An 18,906-nucleotide genomic window follows, 5' to 3' on the forward strand; every position below is an offset into this window, starting at 1 on the left:
GAATGCGATTCTTTGTTTATTATAAAGTGAATGATGTCAATCTCCCAATGGCCAATGATTTCCCTCTTTCTTGACGTTCCTCTCGCCCAGTTGGTTTCTCATCTTCTCTTCACAGAACACTTCACTCCAGAAGTTGGAAAAACCGATCCCCATCAACCCAGCATTAGAGACAGATATGGAAGGTAATGAATATTGTAGTGATCTCTGTATGTGCATGTACTTAAGGAGTTAATGTGTAATCAGTAGCACCACATGATCACCAGAGGGCCGGACCAACAGGGGTATGAAGGCAACCACATTGGGTCTCTCTCCCTCTCTTCTGGATGGACTGTGAAAAGAGCAGGAGTATCAGATTAGTTCAGATGGTTAGTGTAGTTACTGTAGTAAGATCTTGTCAACCTTTTCACTAGTTTAAATGTTAAAGTAAAGAACTCATGCAATTATTGTTATAGTTACTCAATAAACCTTTTGTTACCACTGGACGAGTTTGAGTCTTCTTCATCGAGATTCAGAAGACCTCATCAGTAACCAAGATTTGAGTAACACATATTACACTCCGTAGTATATCAGAACACACTGAGAATTGCAATAAAGATAATACAGGAGCGTAATAAAATAAATATGAGGGGGAGGAGGCCTTTCAGCCCCTCAAACCCGCTTTGTCCTGTGATTAAGGCTGATCATTCACTTCACCTTCTCATCTGAGCCCCAGATCCTTCGATTCCATTCAAATCAAGAACTAACATGCGTGCAAAATCCGCCATGACCCTCAGGACATCCCAACATGCTTCACAGCCAATGAGGTACATTTGAAGGGCAGCACCTGCTGTAAAGTAGGAAATATGGCAGCCATTTTGAGCACAGCAAGAACGAACACAGAGCGGTCTGAGAATGACCAGGTCACCTGCTTAGTTCCATTGGATGAGGGATAAATATTCGCCAAGGTATCCTCGTTTGTTTTTCAGAAGGGAGAGGTGAAATGGATTTGTTTTCACAGAGTGTGTGTTGAGCTATTGAGATTGAACCTCTACATTTTTTTAAAAAGTTTTATACGATTTTAGAAAGGAAGGATATAAAAAATATCTATTTTGGAGGCAAAGGGCAAGGGAAGTGGTACCAGAGTGGATAACACATTCAGAGAGCAAGCAGTGACAGGGTGAGTGGCCTTTATTTGAGGTGTGATTTCTGTAAAAAGATGATTAATTATCAGTGACGGGGCCACAAGGCCACTAGCGGGCTAAAAGCTTCACCAAATAGAAAGTTTCTGAAGAGGTTACAGCTTCTGAGGAGAAAGAACATGTCAATTTTTGGAATTGGATGTCAGACAATTGACTTTGTTGCAGGTGATTGGCTTTGCAATGTGTCTCGAATCTCACTCCGGGAGGGATTGTGACAGGAATTGGATATGTTCATTCTGGTGGTAAGGACCCGAGTTGGAGGTCATTAATAAAAGATGATCATTGATAAATCCAAAACTTCTTTATTCAGAGAGTGGTGAGAATGTGGATCTCGCTGCTACACAGAGGAATCGAGGTGAATATAAACAGAATGAAGAGAAGGTGAACAAAGACAAAAGGAAGAAACTAATAAAGGGGAATGAGTGATGAAGCAGGGCAGGAGCAGAAACAGGAGCATTGGGTCCGTTAGATCAGTCTAAGGGCTAAGGGTATATCTGATTCTGAATAATTCTGGAAGTGACATTGAATTGTGTGACAAATGAGATCATAATAACGGATTCAAACGACATCACAACCCCAGTTCTAAGTGACAGAAAATGACGACACATCGAGTTAAGGGGGTATGCGAATCAGAGATCGAGTCGAGGGGGTATGCGAATCGGAGATCGAATCGAGGGGATATGAGAATTGGATCTCGAGTCGAGGGGATATGAGAATCAGTGCACACATCTCTACAGGACATGGAGGAGTATTTTGTAAGACACAGTACAATATAGAACAATACTGACAGTGCTGTATTAGCTGTTGCGCTGAATTCTTTTCCAAAGGTTTTCTCCTAATCGTTTTCAGTCAAATCAACACAGTTGTCAATTTCAAAGCACACAGGACCCATGTTCATACATGTTCATACATGTTCATACATGTGAAAATCGACAGTGGCTATCCATAATTTGACATTCTTGTTCCAGAGTTACAGTCAGCTGGTGTTGTGAGACTCGCCAAAAACATTAAATTAAAATTGCTTATTGGCACGAGTAGGGTTCAATTAAGTTACTGTGAAAAGCCCCTAGTCGCCACAATCCGGCGCCTGTCCGGGGAGGCTGGTACAGGAATCGAACCGTGCTGCTGGCCTGCTTTAAAAGCCAGCGATTTAGCCCAGTGAGCTAAACCAGCCCCACATTGAGAAAGTTCTCAAAACCTGCAGCAAGTATTTGTTGAAACAGGATTCAGAGGGGGTTTGTGAGAAAGAGATTGTGAGGATCTTTCCCCTTGTGGGGTAATTTAGCAAAGTTCAAAAATAAGGGGCGGGATTCTCTGGCCGGAGAATCCACGTTAGCTCCGAAATCGGGGGCGGTGATGCTTTTGCGATGTTCTGCCCCCTCCAAAAAGACATACTTTAGGAGTACGCCACACGCCGTATGGACAGCCTCAGGAGCTTGCCTGAAGCCCCTCCCCCGATGCTCCGCCCCTGATGGGCCAATTTCCCGACGGCGTATGTCGCGTGTGGCCTTTTTTCCGGGAAGTTGGTGTGGGAGCTGCGGACTGAGTCCAGCGTTACCACAGCCGGGGGGAGCCGATCGGTGGGCAGGGGCCTTTGGCGATGCTGGGGGGCACAGGTGGAGGGTGATCCGGGGGGTGGTCCAGGGTGGTCAGCCTGGCCAAAGGAGGGCATTGTTTGGCGGGGCCAGGTCCATGTGCAGACACCGCCGTGCGCATGCCCGGCCACGAACCCGACAATTCTCCGGCCGTTTCCGCAGCTAAAGCTGGTGGCTCCACACTGCGTACCTGCGATCCCCCCCCCCCCCCCCCCTCCCACCAGACAGAGGATCACTGGCCATTTTGCACCCGTTTTTTTCAGTTGTAAAACATCACCGTTCCCACGCCGGCGTCAGAACTTGGTCTCAAAATCAGAGAATCCAGCCCCAGGGGTCTCCCAGTTAAGACAGAGGTGAGGAGAAATTTATTTTCTCAGAAGGTCGTTAGTGATTGGAATTATTTTGCACAGAAAGCAATGGAGATTGGGACATTGAAGATATTCAAGACTGACATTGACCAACGAGGTAGTGAAGGTTTGTGGTATTATGGGCCAGAATTTGGAGAACACCAGAGTGTATCATGGAGCTTACCTGATCCACAACTTTTAATAGATTTTGGTTAAAGGGAGCACAAGGGCCTGCTTTACAGGTGTGATGCAACAGATTCTTAAACAAAACAATGTTGATGCTATGAATCCAGTTAACATTTTATAAACAAACAGTAAATATCTTATCAACTACCAACACTAATCCCCCCCCCCCCACCTCCCCACAGATATAGTACTCTATAGGTAATCCTTAGTAACTTTCCTAACAACGTCCATAAGCCAAAACACCCTTTTTAACAAAGACAGTGGGTGGGATTCTCTGGGATCCGGTGGGACGGGACGTACCGGCGCGAAAGCACGTACTGGCATGAACCACTCCAGCGGCGGGCCGCCCGGAAGATGCAAAATCCTCCGCTCCTTCGCGGGCTCGGCCGTCGCTGGAGGGGTTGCCAACCGGCACCGAAGGGCCTCCGCTGGCCAGCGAGAGTTTGCACATGCGCAGAAGTGCCAGCGCGTTCCCAGAACCGCTGCCGTGATTTCTGTGCATGCGCAGGGTTTTTTTTCTCCGTGCCGGATATGGTGGAGCTTTACAGCGGCCGGCGCGGAGGGAAAGAGTGTCCCCACGGCACAGGCCCGCTCGCAGATCGGTGGGCCCCGATTATGGGCCAGGCCACCGTGGGAGCCCCTCCCCCAGGGCCAGATTCCCTCTGCACCCCCCCCCCCCCCCCGAGGACTCCGCAGGCCGCCCGCAGACCTTGTGTAATTTATGCCGGTGGGACAGGCCGAATAAGGGCGGCCGCTCAGCCCATCGCAGAGCGGAGAATCACCAGGAGGGGGGGGGTGCAATTCCCCACCCCACCAAAACATAGGCGCCGGAGAATTCGGCAGCCAGCGTCAGGGTGGGATTCACACCACCCCGCCCCCCCCCCCCCTCCCCCCACCCCCGGCGATTCTCCGTCCCAATGGGGGGGGTCGGAGAATCCCGCCCAGTAGGGAATTCTACCATCCACAAAATATAAATATAACTTGTTTAAAACTAAATCTATTTCTGAACAGTGGTAAAACATCCCCAGGTGATATTAGCCATCATTGTGGTATTGCCACAGTAATCTTCCAACCCCTTCCCGAAATGGACATGTATGTGTCCGTCTGGACAGTGAGTGCTGATGTTTTGCGACAGGAAGAATCAAAGTTCAACCCAATTTGACTCTCAGCTGTTGTCCACATTTACACCATCGGCTGAGTGGGAAATCCATGGAAAGATTTCCATTTAACACTCTTGATGCAATAGCTGCCCTCAGAATCTGAACTGCATTTTGGAATCCATGGAGTTAAACCACACTATGCTGAACTAAATCACAAAACTGTTGTTGATGGAGTCCAATAATATTTATACCTGTGGGTGGGATTCTCCGACCCCCCCGCTGGGCCAGAGAATCACCGGGGGGGGGGGGGGGCGTGAATCCCGTCCCGCCGCTCCGATATCGGCTGCCGGATTCTCCGGTGCCGGTTTTCCGGCAGAGGCGGGATTTGCACCGCGCTGGTCAGGAGCCGTTGACAGCGCCCCCCCCGCACCCCCCCCCCCCCCCGGGAATTCTCCGGCCCGCGATGGGCTGAGTGGCCACCCATTTCCGGCGGGTCCCGCCGATGTGAAATACACCAGGTCCGTACTGGCGCGACCTGGCTCTGCGTGGCCTGCGGAGTCCTCAGGGAGATGCTGGAGGATCTGGCCCTGGGGGGGGACCCAGGGGTGGCCTCACCCGCGATCGGGTCCCACTAATCCGCGGGTGGGCCTGTGCCATGGGGACACTCTTTCCCTCCCTGCCGGCCAGTGTAATGGTCCGCCAGGGCCGGCGCGGAGAAGAACCACCCTGCGCATGGACTGGGATGATGCCAGCACACGCTGGTGTTCCTGCGCATACACTAACTCACGCCGGCCGGCGGAGGCCCGATGGAGTGGCACCAAGCCCTTCGGCGCCGGCTGGCATGGTGCCAACCCCGCCCCCGAAGGCCCGACGCCGGAGTGGTTCACGCCACTCCTCAGCGCCAATACGGCCCGCCCCGCCGGGTAGGGGAGAATCCCGCCCCTCTTCCCTGTGAACGCATTGACTTTGCTGCTTCACAATCCAAACAAAGCCATTGAGCTGATGAAGCAGCTCCGAAAATAGCTTTATTTGCCTGTTCACTTACAGAGCACTGAGACAAGACTGTCAGATTTATAAAATATTCATTCCCCAAAACATTGAGACAGCCCTGCTTCTCAAAAAAGTTAACAGAGAATCTGTTTATTCTCTGTTATTGATTGTCAATGTGATTACCAGGTAGATCCCCCAAGGATTTATCTTTGGCCACTTCTATTTGTATTTATTTTTGTTTCTATTTCTTTCTATTTCTCTTCTACGCACTGCCCATCAGCAGCGACACAGTAAATCTCATTGACAGCAGCAAGAGCAGACAATCCTGCCACTAGCAAACCTCGCAGGCAATAGGAACAGGGCAGAGTCGCAGTGGAAAATCCCGGTCCTAATATCACTTTACATGGAATTGTGTCACATTTTGCGCTTAATTCTTCACCAAAAAGACAAGTTGCAACAGAATCATAGCAGTTAAATAGTTATTGAATTGAACTACAAGGTGACAAGTGGTGCATCATCTGAAATTCTGAGAAAGCAGCTTAATAATTCTGTCAAGATGTATTGACAATGATGTGCACCCAGTTCTGTTCCATACAGATTACAAATTGTTCTCATTTCTCAACATTCAGCCACTTATCTGATAAATGCAAACGCGGAGGAACTGGATTCTCCAACCCCCCCGCCGGGTCGGAGAATCGACGGGGGCCGGCGTGAATCCTGCTCCCGGCGTGTCCTGAAGTCTCTGGCACCAGAGATTCGGCGGGGTCAGGAATCGCACCCCGCCTGTCGGTGGGCCCCCCCTTGGCCATTCTCCGGCCCGGGATGGGGTGAAGTCCCGCTGCTGTCATGCCAGTCCCGCCGGCGGGAATCAAAACACCTCCCTTACTGACGGGACTGGCGGCGCGGGCCTAGCCCCTCAAGGTTAGAGCTTGGCCCCTAAAGGCGCGGAGAAATCCACACCTTTGGGGCGGCCCGACGCCAGAGTGGTTCACGCCACTTCATCCCGCCGGGACCCCCCGCCCCGCCGGATAGGGGAGAATCCCGGCCCTGGTGTGAGATTTCAAAGTGAAGTAAAAAAGTGTGGCTTTACTTATCATCAGTCGGTTTTGGGTTATCGATTATTTTGGTTAATTTCACCCCATCACTCCTCAATAAGTAACTGAAGTTTCACTGATGGCAGATGTCCAATTGGTAATTGAGGGGAGGGATTCTCTGCCAGCGGGGTGCTCCGTTTTGCCAGTGCCGGGGCTTTCCTGACGGGGTGGGGCTGCCCCACAAACCCCATTGACTGGTCGGCGTAGCGAAGCAGCCCGCCGGCGTGGGGCTGCCCCACAAACCCCATTGACTGGCCGGCGTAGCGGAGCACCCCGCCGGCGTGGTGAGGCACAAATGTGGCGAGGCGGGACAGAGCAACCCGCTGAGGTATTTCATCATTTTCTCAAAGCATCTTAATTTACGGCACAGTAGCACAGTGGTTAGCACAGTGGTTAGCAGGGACCTGGGTTCAATTCCCGGCTTGGGTCACTGTCTGCACAGAGTCTGCACATTCTCCCCGTGTCTGCGTGGGTTTCCTCCGGGGGCTCCGGTTTCCTCCCACAAGTCCCGAAAGACGTGCTGTGAGGTCTATTGGACATTCTGAATTCTCCGTGTACCCAAACAGTCGCCGGAATGTGGCGACTAGGGGATTTTCACTGTAACTTATTGCAGTGTTAGTGTAAGCCTACTTGTGACAATAAAAATTATTATTATCATATATTTTCAACTTTTGCATATTCTATTGATTGTGCTGTAAGAAACCTTTCGATAATTTGTTCTTGGGTTTTGATGTAAAGTCAAATTCACGATCCCTGTGAAATAACTGGCCAATCAGAGAATTTTTTTTCACAAAGGAAAAAGCTAAAACTGAGTGAGTAAGGGAGCCGAGTGTCAAAGTAGAATATTTTTCAAAAGAATGGATTTGTTGTGGAAACTGCAATCTATTTCAGACCAAGGTATAGTTTGTGAGCATTGTAGAGACCCTCCCTGTATATTCCCTTATTCCCTCTTTCTTTCATTTTGCCATTATCACATTTGATCCATGGATGATTAATGGACATGTGTCGTCAAGCAGCACAGAGAATGAGGAATTTGGACGTTATAGAGAGAGCACTCTGCTCGTCTCTGCTAGTTTCAACAGGAGCTTCAGACTTTCCAACATCAGAGAGGGAGAGATGGGTGAGACTCAGTTTGAGTTATTGGGCCAAATCAAAGGCAGTATTCTGCCCGGTAACAGGTGGTGATTGGATCCTACCCCAGTGGGATGGGTCTCAGAGACCTCAGAGAGCAGTTGAGTCTCAGATACGCAAAGACAAGAACCGACTCTCACTCCTCTGCGTTCTCACCAGAAATGCTGAGTGCTGTATTTCTGAGGCTGCAATAAACCTGAATGACAGAATCGACCGGGAAACCGTTACAGTCTGCAAACAAAACTCAGGGGCTGGGTTCTCCGCAGCCCGGTGCCGAAATCGTGTTTGGCGTGGGGGCGGAGAATCAACTTTCCTGAAGGAATCGGACCCGGCGCTGGTCCACCGATTCTACGCAGGTCTGCGAATTACTCCACTCGGCTGGGGGGCCATTGCCAGAGGCCCACCCAGCGATCCTCCGCTCCCGACCGGCCGAGTACCTGACAGCGTGGAACTAGAATGGTATGGTCAGGGCCCCCGCGTGGCAGCTGCGGGCTCAGTCCGCGGGGGCCTTGGTGGGAGAGGGGGGATGGAGCACCGGAGGGGCCCTTATGGGTGGCCAGGGTACAGAGCGGGCTGGGCAGGGGAGCATGACCAATCGAGGGAGTCTACATTACGGAGCTGCCTCCGCGGTCTGAGTCCGCCATGGTGCTCGCCGTGGCTGCTGGGGATCGCCGCCGTGCGGATGGGCAGACTCAAAACCGGAAATTCAGGGGCCCATATCCTCCAGGCCCACACCTCAAATTTGTTTTATCACTGGAGAGCTGAATGTGCTCCAGACTCATTCCTTCAGTTCCTCATCATTTTGAAAGGGTGCTCCGATCTCCAGGTGAGCTTGACACACCCCCTCCGCCTCCCCCAGCCACGCACACACACACATGGGTATTACCCCCCACACCCCGCCAAGTGAAGACGTCTCGCTATGGGGTCGCTGAGGGTCCCACTTTTCAGGCCTCCCCATGCGCCCCTTTGCCCCCCCCCTTCCAGGACCCCCACCCTTCACCCCCCATACTTTGGAGGCCCCGTCATATGCACCCTTCACTTCCCCACTCTTCAAACATCCATGGGCAGCATAGTAGCTCAGTGGTTAGCACTGTGGCGTTACAGCAGCAGGTCCCAGGCTCGATTCCCCGCTGGGTCTGTGCGGAGTCTGCACATTCTCCCCATGTCTGCGTGGGTTTCCTCCGGGTGCTCCGGTTTCCTCCCACAGTCCAAAGATGTGCAGGTTAGGTGGATTGGCCATGATAAATTGCCCTTAGTGTCCTAAATTGCCCTTAGTGTTGGGTGGGGTTACTGGGTTATGGGGTCAGGGTGGAGGTGTGGACTGAAGTAAGGTGCACTTTTTAGTGGGTAGGTACAGATCCGATGGGCCGAATGGCCTTCTTCTGCACTGTAAATTCTGTGATTAAATTCTGTGGAGGCCGATAGAAGCCAGGAGCTGATCATATCCGGCATCAGTACAGTTAAGTGGGTGCAAGATTGGGTCCTGCCCATTGTGGGCGGAACCCAGATCGCGACATCTCGTGAGATCCGCTTAGATTTGATGCTGCTCCAATCCCGGCTGGTAGATGGCACCGTTACATAGAACATAGAACAGTACAGCACAGTACAGGCCCTTCAGCCCACAGTGTTGTGCCAAACTAGTCTGAAACTAAGATCAAATCAACCTACTCCCAATTATTCTAGTGCACTCCATGTGCCTATTCAATAACCGCTTGGAAGTTCCTAAAGTGTCCGACTCCACTACCATAGCTGGGAGTGTGTTCCACGCCCCAACCACTCTCTGAGTAAACCTACCTCTAACATCCCTCCTATATTTTCCACCATGAACTTTATAGTTACGTCCCCTCGTAACAGCTACATCCACCCGAGGAAAAAGACGCTTAACGTCCCCTCTATCTATCCCTCTCATTAACTTATACCCCTCAATTAAGTCACCTCTCATCCTCCTTCGCTCCAATGAGAAAAGCCCTAGCTCCCTCAACCTTTCCTCATAAGACCTACCCTCCAATCCAGGCAACATCCTGGTAAATCTCCTTTGCACCATTTCCAATGCTTCCTCATCCTTCCGATAATGAGGTGACCAGAACTGCACACAATACTCCAAATGTGGTCTAACCAAGGCCTTGTACAGTTGCAGCATAACCTCACAACTCTTAAACTCAATCCCCCGTTAATAAATGCTAACACACTATCGACTTTCTTCACGGCTCTATCCACTTGGGTGGCAACATTCAGAGATTTATGGACATGAACTCCGAGATCTCTCTGCTCCTCCACATTCCTCAGAACCCTGCCATTGACCCTGTAATTTGCATTCATATTTGTCCTACCAAAATGAATCACCTCACACTTATCAGGGTTAAACGCCATCTGCCACTTTTCAGCCCAGCTCTGCATCCTATCAATGTCTCTTTGCAGCCTACAACAGCCCTCCACCTCATCTACTACTCCACCAATCTTGGTGTCATCAGCAAATTTACTAACCCAACCTTCAATTCCATCATCCAAGTCATTGATAAAAATCACAAATAGTAGAGGGTGAGGGTTAGGGTTAGGTTATATGGTTAGGGGTAATGTTAGGGTTAGGGTTAATGTTAGGGTTAGAGTTGGGGTTAATGTTAGGGTTAGGGTTGGGGTTAATGTTCGGGTTCGGGTGAGGGTTAGGATTAGGGTGAGGATTGGGGTTAGGGTTAGGGTTAATGTTCAGGTTAGGGTTCGGGTTAGGGTTGGGGTTGGGGTTAATGATCGGGTTAGGGTGAGAGTTAGGGTTAGGGTTAGGTTTGGGGTTAGGGTTAGGGTTAGGGTTAATGGTAGGGTTAGGGCTGGGGTTAATGATCGGGTTAGGGTTAGGGTTGGGGTTAGGGTTAGGGTTACGCTCGGCTCCTCATCGCACCGTATTGTGCCTTCGGCTAAACCAGGAATTGACGGCTTTGATTATTTCTTCCTGTTTAGCAGTTTCTTCATTGACCAATCCCCACTGTCCCTCCATTAGGTCTCGAAGCAGAGGCAGTGCTGAAACTTTCTCCATTTCTCCAGGACTATGTGCTGAGCTATCCTTGGACTCCAGAACCACAGGTTGCTCTGTTTACTGTTGGGCAGTTCTGGGGTCGAACCAGAGACTAATCAAATACGAACAGAACTTCCACGTCTTTACTTTCTGGCCCAGATCCAATTCTTTTCTCAGAGAGCGGTATTCCAGCCAGAACTGTTTGTGTTTCTTCTGCAGGAACTTTGTGAAGCGGATGTGGAATTATTGAGTGAGAGAGTTCAGCAGGAGGCAGAACTGTCCCTGAGCACTGGGATAGCTGATGATATTTTCCATCATACAGATTTAATTCCGAGTAAATTCAGCTACCTGCTTCTGCTGCTCTGGTTAGTGATTCTATTTGTTTAGTGTGATATTGTTGAATGAAAATGTCATGGCCAAAGAATTTCAAAAACTGTTATAATTAATAAACTTTTAATTAAGATAGAGATTTAGCCCAGGAATTCCTGCAGGAATTCTCCCAATTCCTTATAACTTTGGTGGCAGAATTTCTACCCTCAGCTCATTAGGCGGGATTCTCCAACCCCTCGCCGGGTCGGAGAATCCCCGGGGGACGGCGTGAATCCCATCGCCCTGACGCCGACTGCCGTATTCTCCGGCACCAGTTTTCGGGCGGGGGAGGGGATTACGCCACGCTGTTCAGGGGCCGTGTCCAGTGCCCCCCCCCCGGCAATTCTCCAGGCCCCGATGGGCCGAGCGGCCATTGATTTCTGGCCAGTCCCGCCGGCGCGGATTGGACATCGTCCCACACGGCGAGACCTGGCAGGTAATTGGCTGGTGTGGTCTGAGGTGGGGAGCGGGGGGATCCTACTACGGGGGGCCCCCACGGTGGCCTGGCCCGTGATCGGAGCCCATCAATCTGCCGTGGGGCACTCCTTCCTTCCGCGCCGGCCCCTGTAGGGCACCGCCATTGCTGGAGCGGAGAAGACCCCCCCCTGCGCATGCACCAGAATACACCGGCCAGTCTGCGCATGTGCTAACTCGCACAGTCCCTTTGGCACCGGCTGGCACAGCACCAACATCTCCAGCGCCGGCCTAGCCCCCGGACGTGTGGAGAATTCCCAACTTCCGGTCAGCCCGACGCTGGAGTGGTTGGCGCCATTTTCTACGCCGTGTCGGGTCATCGCGCCGATTGTTTCTGATCTGTTTTACAATACAATGGAAGTGGCAGAGATGTAGATGCTCCAGGCTGATTTAAAGGCAGTAATGACTCAATTTTGTATCACCAGAGTCATGGGTGGGATTCTCTGACCCCCCTGCCGGGCCGGAAAATTGGCGGGAGGGGGTGGCGTGAATGCTGCCCCGATGCCGGCTGCCCGATGCTCTGGCGGCGGTCTTTTGGTGGGGGCAGGAATCGCGCCGCACTGGTCGGGGGCCATTGGCAGCGGCCCCCCCGGCGGTTCTCCAGCCTGCGATGGGCTGAGTGGTCACCTGTTCTCGGCGGATCCTGGCAGCGTAAATTACAGATCTGTACCGGCGGGACCTGGCTCTGCGGGCTTCCTGCGGAGTCCTCGAGGGGGGTCTGACCCCGGAAGGGGGCCCCCCATGGGGGCTCCCGCGCATGCGCCAACTCGCGCCGACCAGCAGAGGCCCTTCAGCACCAGTTGCTGCAGCGCCAAGCCCTTTGACGTGGCTGGTGCGGCGCTAACCCCACCTGTGCCGGCCTAGCGGAGGATTCCGCACCTTCCTGGCGGCCCGACGCCGATGTGGTTGATGCCACTCCTGGGTGTCGGTACGGACCGACCTGCCGGATAGGGGAGAATCCCACCCAAGGACTTAAAAGCCGCATTTGGGATATTGTGCATACTTCTGGTCGCCACACTTCCAGAAGGATTTGGAGGCTTTGGAGAGGGTGCAGAGGAGGTTACCAGGATGTTGCCTGGTCTGGAGGGTGTTAGCTATGTGGAGAGGCTGAATAGACTCGGACTGTTTTCATTAGAAAGGCAGAGGCTGAGGGGCGACCTGTTTGACGTCTACAAGATTATGAGGGGCATGGATAGAGTGGATGGGCAGGCACTCTTTCCCAGGGTGGAGGGGTCAGTCACCAGGGGACATAGGTTTAAGGTCTGTGGGGCAAAGTTTAGAGGAGATGTGTGAGGCAGGTTTTTTAGACAGAGGGTGGTGAGTGCCTGGAACACGTTGACAGGGGAGGTTGTGGAAGCAGATACATTAACGGCGTTCAAAAGGCATCTCGAAAAATACATGGATAGGATGGTGTTGTGGGCCAAGGTTTAGAAACTCCAAATTGTATTGGAGTAGAAGTAACCCCGGTAACTATAGGCCGGTGAGCCTAACGTCTGTGGTGGGTAAAGTCTTGGAGAGGATTATAAAAGATACGATTTATAATCATCTAGATAGGAATAATATGATTAGGGATAGTCAGCATGGTTTTGTGAAGGGTAGGTCATACCTCACAAACCTTATCGAGTTCTTTGAGAAGATGACTGAATAGGTAGACGAGGGTAGAGCAGTTGATGTGGTGTATATGGATTTCAGTAAAGCGTTTGATAAGGTTCCCCACGGTCGGCTATTGCAGAAAATACGGAGGCTGGGGATTGAGGGTGATTTAGAGATGTGGATCAGAAATTGGCTAGTTGAAAGAAGACAGAGGGTGGTAGTTGATGGGAAATGTTCAGAATGGAGTTCAGTTACGAGTGGCGAACCACAAGGATCTGTTCTGGGGCCGTTGCTGTTTGTCATTTTTATAAATGACCTAGAGGAGGGCGCAGAAGGATGGGTGAGTAAATTTGCAGACGACACTAAAGTTGGTGGAGTTGTAGACAGTGCGGAAGGATGTTGCAGGTTACAGAGGGACATAGATAAGCTGCAGACCTGGGCTGAGAGGTGGCAAATGGAGTTTAATGTGGAGAAGTGTGAGGTGAGTCACTTTGGAAAGAATAACAGGAATAAGGAATATTTGGCGAATGGTAAAATTCTTGGTAGTGTGGATGAGCAGAGGGATCTCGGTGTCCATGTACATAGATCCCTGAAAGTTGCCACCCAGGTTGATAGGGTTGTGAAGAAGGCCTATGGGGTGTTGGCCTTTATTGGTAGAGGGATTGAGTTCCGGAGCCATGAGGTCATGTTGCAGTTGTACAAAACTCTAGTACGGCCGCATTTGGAGTATTGCGTACAGTTCTGGTCGCCTCATTACAGGAAGGACGTGGAAGCTTTGGAACGGGTGCAGAGGAGATTTACCAGGATGTTGCCTGGTATGGAGGGAAAATCTTATGAGGAAAGGCTGATGGACTTGAGGTTGTTTTCGTTAGAGAGAAGAAGGTTAAGAGGTGACTTAATAGAGGCATACAAAATGATCAGAGGGTTAGATAGGGTGGACAGCGAGAGCCTTCTCCCGCGGATGGAGGTGACTAGCACGAGGGGACATAGCCTTAAATTGAGGGGTAATAGATATAGGACAGAGGTCAGAGGTGGGTTTTTTACGCAAAGAGTGGTGAGGCCGTGGAATGCCCTACCTGCAACAGTAGTGAACTCGCCAACATTGAGGGCATTTAAAAGTTTATTGGATAAGCATATGGATGATAAGGGCATAGTGTAGGTTAGATGGCCTTTAGTTTTTTTTCCATGTCGGTGCAACATCGAGGGCCGAAGGGCCTGTACTGCGCTGTATCGTTCTATGTTCTATGTTCTAGTTCACCTGAACTATAACCTTTCTGTTGAATTTGTCCAGGATAAGCCGCAGGTTTGATTCATCAGACTCCCTGGGCAATTTAATCAAACCAAGGTTTATCCTAAGAATGGAGTTAACAAATATATCTATAAACACAGCAAGACTTTTTATCAGTTACAAACATAAAGACAACACGCAGCTGCAGCAATCTATGTATAACACTTAATAAATTCCTCTTTAACTGTTCCAATTCGGTAAAAAAATCCAATAAAAGAAAACCCCTTTTTCCAGGGCGTGGCCCGCATGCTGTAATCTCACTTGAATGGGACCAGTCCTTCCCTGAGATTCTGATCCAATCTCAGCCAGCAAATTCAAACACCTTCCTGAAAGCAATTTATGGCCTGGATTCTCCGGTCGCCGACGCCAAAATCGCATTCAGCAAATGGCTGGAGAATCCGAGTTCCCAACCAAATGGGAGGCAGCGCTGCTTTTGCGATGCTCCGCCCCCTCCAAAGTGGCCTGACCTACCGATGATGTGTTATCTGTGTTGGTCTAACATCGACTGCAACTGGATGCAGTAAAACGAGAAACAGGCTTCCGACACAGGAGATGGTCCAACACTGTTTTATTGAACATGTTGATTGCTGTACATAATCTGCTGTGGGTTGACACTCTATTAACCTAACTGATAGCCTCCTACTGGCTTGACCAGACTAGCTCTCTATCACATGGTGATGATGTTCATTGGCCTGTGCACTGCGACTATCTCCCTAGCCATACCCTGTGAGAGAGGGAGAGCCTTAATGCCCTGTGGGCTGAGTAGTGGTGGTGTCCTGTCTGGTGATTGGTTGTTCTCTGTCATGTGTGTTCATTGGTTATCCTGTGTTTCAATCACTGCCTGTCTGCATCTCATGATATACATGAGTGGGTATTATGACATCTCCCCCTTTTAAATTATATTTTGGAACGTGGCTGTATATGCATGCATAACTATGTATAAGTGAGGAATGAATGAACATATGTACATGGGATGGTGACTATCGTGCAGATACAGAGCAAACTGAACAAAATTTACAAGATTTAAGTCTACAGATTCAGTCTTCGTGGTGGGCGACGAATTCTCGTCAATCACCGCAGAGGTGGAGGGGGGACGCCGGCACCTGGACAGGCGGGATGGCTGCCATCTCGGTGGCCTTTTGGACATAAGAACATAAGAACATAAGAACTAGGAGCAGGAGTCGGCCATCTGGCCCCTCGAGCCTGCTCCGCCATTCAATTAGATCATGGCTGATCTTTTGTGGACTCAGCTCCACTTTCCGGCCCGAATACCATAACCCTTAATCCCTTTATTCTTCAAAAACTATCTATCTTTACCTTAAAAACATGTAATGAAGGAGCCTCAACTGCTTCACTTGGCAAGGAATTCCATAGATTCACAACCCTTTGGGTGAAGAAGTTCCTCCTAAACTCAGTCCTAAATCTACTTCCCCTTACTTTGAGGCTATGCCCCCTAGTTGTGCTTTCACCCGCCAGTGGAAACAACCTGCCCGCATCTATCCTATCTATTCCCTTCATAATTTTAAATGTTTCTATAAGATCCCCCTTCATCCTTCTAAATTCCAACGAGTACAGTCCCCGTCTACACAACCTCTCCCCGTAATCCAACCCTTTCAGCTCTGGGATTAACCTAGTGAATCTCCTCTGCACACCCTCCAGTGCCAGTACATCCTTTCTCAGGTAAGGAGACCAAAACTGAACAGAATATTCCAGGTGTGGCCTCACTAACACCTTATACAATTGCAGCATAACCTCCCTAGTCTTAAACTCCATCCCTCTAGCAATGAAGGACAAATTTCCATTTGCCTTCTTAATCACCTGTTGCACCTGTAAACCAACTTTTTGTGACTCATGCACTAGCACACCCAGGTCTCTCTGCACAGCAGCATGCTTTAATATTTTATGATTTAAATAATAATCCCGTTTGCTGTTATTCCTACCAAAATGGATAACCTCACATTTGTCAACATTGTATTCCATCTGCAAGACCCTAGCCCATGGGCAGGTGGGATCGCTGCCAGATCGGTGGCCTCGTGGTGCAAGACATCCGGAGGAGGCATGATGACATGCGGAGAAGTGCGGTCGGGTGATGGGCAGGGAATTTTAAGCAGCCCCCTCCTGTTGCGCCGTAAAATGGAGCCATCAGCCATTTGGACAATGAAAGACCTGGGAGCAGCCTGTCTGACGACAACAGCTGGGGCTGACCAACCTCCTTCAGGCAGCTGGACGCGAACAACATCGCCTGGAGCCAGCGCAGGCAGATCCGTGGCATGAGCATCGTACGTGATCTTTTGCTGGTCCCTGGATCGCTGCACCTTCTGCAGCACAGTGAGGTGGTCACGGTCGGGAACATGGATGGCTGGAACAGTCGTCCTCAGGTTGCGGTTCATGAGCATCTGCGCCGGAGACAAACCAGTCGACAGAGGGGTTGCCCTGTGTGCCAATAGCGCCAGGCTGAAATCCGTGGCTGAGTCTGCAGCCTTGCACAGCAACCGCTTGACAATATGGACCCCTTTCTCAGCCTTCCCGTTTGATTGGGGGTTATGGGGACTGGATGTGATGTGACTAAAGTGGTAGGATCGTGCAAAGTCGGACCACTCTTGGCTGTAGAAACATGGACCGTTGTCACTCATTACCGTGAGTGGTATCCCATGCTTGACAACTGTCTCTTTGCGGCTTTGATGACGGACTTGGACCTGAGGACCGACAGTTTCACCACTTCCGGGTAGCTGGAGAAGTAGTTGACCAGGAGCACGTAATCACGCCCATTGGCGTGAAAGAGGTCTATCCCCACCTTGGACCACGGAGAGGTCACGATCTCGTGCTGTTGCAGTGTTTCCTTGGGCTGGGATGGTTGAAATTTTGGGCATGTTGTGCAATTGAGGACCATGTTGGCAATGTCCTGGCTGATACCAGGCCAGTAAACTGCCGGCCGAGCTCTGCGTCAACATTTCTTGACCCCCAGGTGACCCTCATGGATCTATCTGAGCACCATGGTTTGCATGCTTTGGGGAATGACAATTCTATCTAGTTTAAGAAGGATCCCCTCAACAACCGTCAGCTCATCCTTAAAGTTGAAGAGCTGGAGGCGCTGCCGCTTTTGCCAGCCATGGGCGAGGTGCTTCATCACCCGCTGCAGTAGAGGATCTTTGGCAGTTTCTTTGCATATTTGTACAACTCGTTCATCAGTGGCTGGGAGGTTGCTGGCACACAGCTGCACCTGTGCTTCAATGTGGCGAATGAAGTCGCCCTGTTCACACGGCGTGGTGACGGATCGGGATGGGGCATCACTAGCTGTTGGTCGGTGGAGCGGACCTGCATAAGGCCGCGTAATGCCCAGGCTTTCCACACTGTAGATATCGCCTTCCTTTGACTGGACATTGCTGCTTTAAATGGGCGGAGCCACAATTTGGACACGTCATGACGCTGATGTCAGTGCGTTCCGTGCGCAATCGCGCATGCGCAGTGCGGTCGGCCGACGTTCCTACATGCGCATCGGGGTCTTCGGCCTCATCGTCCTCTCGGTCGTGGTGCGCATGCGTAGGGACCCGGGAAAAGCGCGCAAAACGGCCACTCTCCTCAATGCTCAGGCCTTGCATTTTTGCGATGGCCTGTACCCTTTCTGCCTTGTGGGAGGCTAATTTTGCAGTTTCTGCCGCCCTGATGTGGGAGTAACGATTCCTGGCATGCTCATGGACAACGCATGTTTCGATGGTGACGGATAGGGTCAAATGTTTGATTTTGAGGAGCTGCTCCCGCAAGGAGTCGGACTGGACCCCGAAAACGATCTGATCCCGGATCATGGAATCAGCCGTCGAGTCATAATTACATGACTGCGCTAGGATGCGGAGATGGGTCAGGAAGGACTGAAAAGGTTCATCCTTACCCTGAAACCTCTGTTGGAAGATGTACCGTTCAAAGCTCTCATTCACCTCACTGTCACAGTGGCTGTCGAATTTCTGCAGAACCGTCTTGAACTTCGTCTTGTCTTCGCCATCGGCAAACGTGAGCGAGTTAAAGATGTGGATGGCGTGATGTCCCGCAGTCGACAGGAACAGCGCAATCTTCCAGGCATCCGATGCTGCCTCGAGGTCGGAGGCCTCGATACACAGGAGGAACTTCTGTATGAAGACTTTCCAGTTGGCGCCGAGGTTGCCGCAGATCCGGAGTTGCGGAGGAGGTTGGATCTTTTCCATGCCGCTGGATGGCTCCGTGCTGGTCTTTGCAGATTCTCTCGAGGTAGGTTTGTTAGAGTCAATACCTCTCTGGTACCATGATGTTACCTGTGCTGGTCTGACATCGACTGCAACTGGATGCAGTAAAATGAGAAACAGGTTTCCGACACAGGAGATGGTTCAACACTGTTTTATTGAACCTGTTGATTGCTGTACATAACCTGCTGTGGGTTGACACTCTATTAACCTAACTGATAACCTCCTATTGGCTTGACCAGACTAGCTCTCTATCACATGGTGATGATGTTCATTGGCCTGTGCACTGCGACTATCTCCCTAGCCGTGTCCTGTGAGAGAGGGAGAGCCTTAATGCCCTGTG

The 18,906-nt window shown here is 50.7% G+C and overlaps 1 protein-coding gene across 2 annotated transcripts in view; it reads left to right on the forward strand.

Annotated features, from left to right (window-relative positions):
- Positions 1-1,814: 1,814 nt before the first annotated feature.
- LOC119964206 (palmitoyltransferase ZDHHC12-B-like) overlaps positions 1,815-18,906 on the forward strand; it is a 51,505-nt gene continuing 34,413 nt past the window's right edge. For both annotated transcript variants that reach the window (XM_038793492.1, XM_038793493.1), the window contains exons 1-2: positions 1,815-1,933; positions 10,848-10,993. In XM_038793492.1, coding sequence (XP_038649420.1) covers positions 1,919-1,933; positions 10,848-10,993 — 161 coding nt within the window. In that variant the 5' untranslated portion in view covers positions 1,815-1,918. The remainder of the gene's footprint in view (positions 1,934-10,847; positions 10,994-18,906) is intronic.

This window comes from Scyliorhinus canicula, chromosome 4, assembly GCF_902713615.1.
Source record: "Scyliorhinus canicula chromosome 4, sScyCan1.1, whole genome shotgun sequence".
Lineage (NCBI taxonomy): Eukaryota > Metazoa > Chordata > Chondrichthyes > Carcharhiniformes > Scyliorhinidae > Scyliorhinus > Scyliorhinus canicula.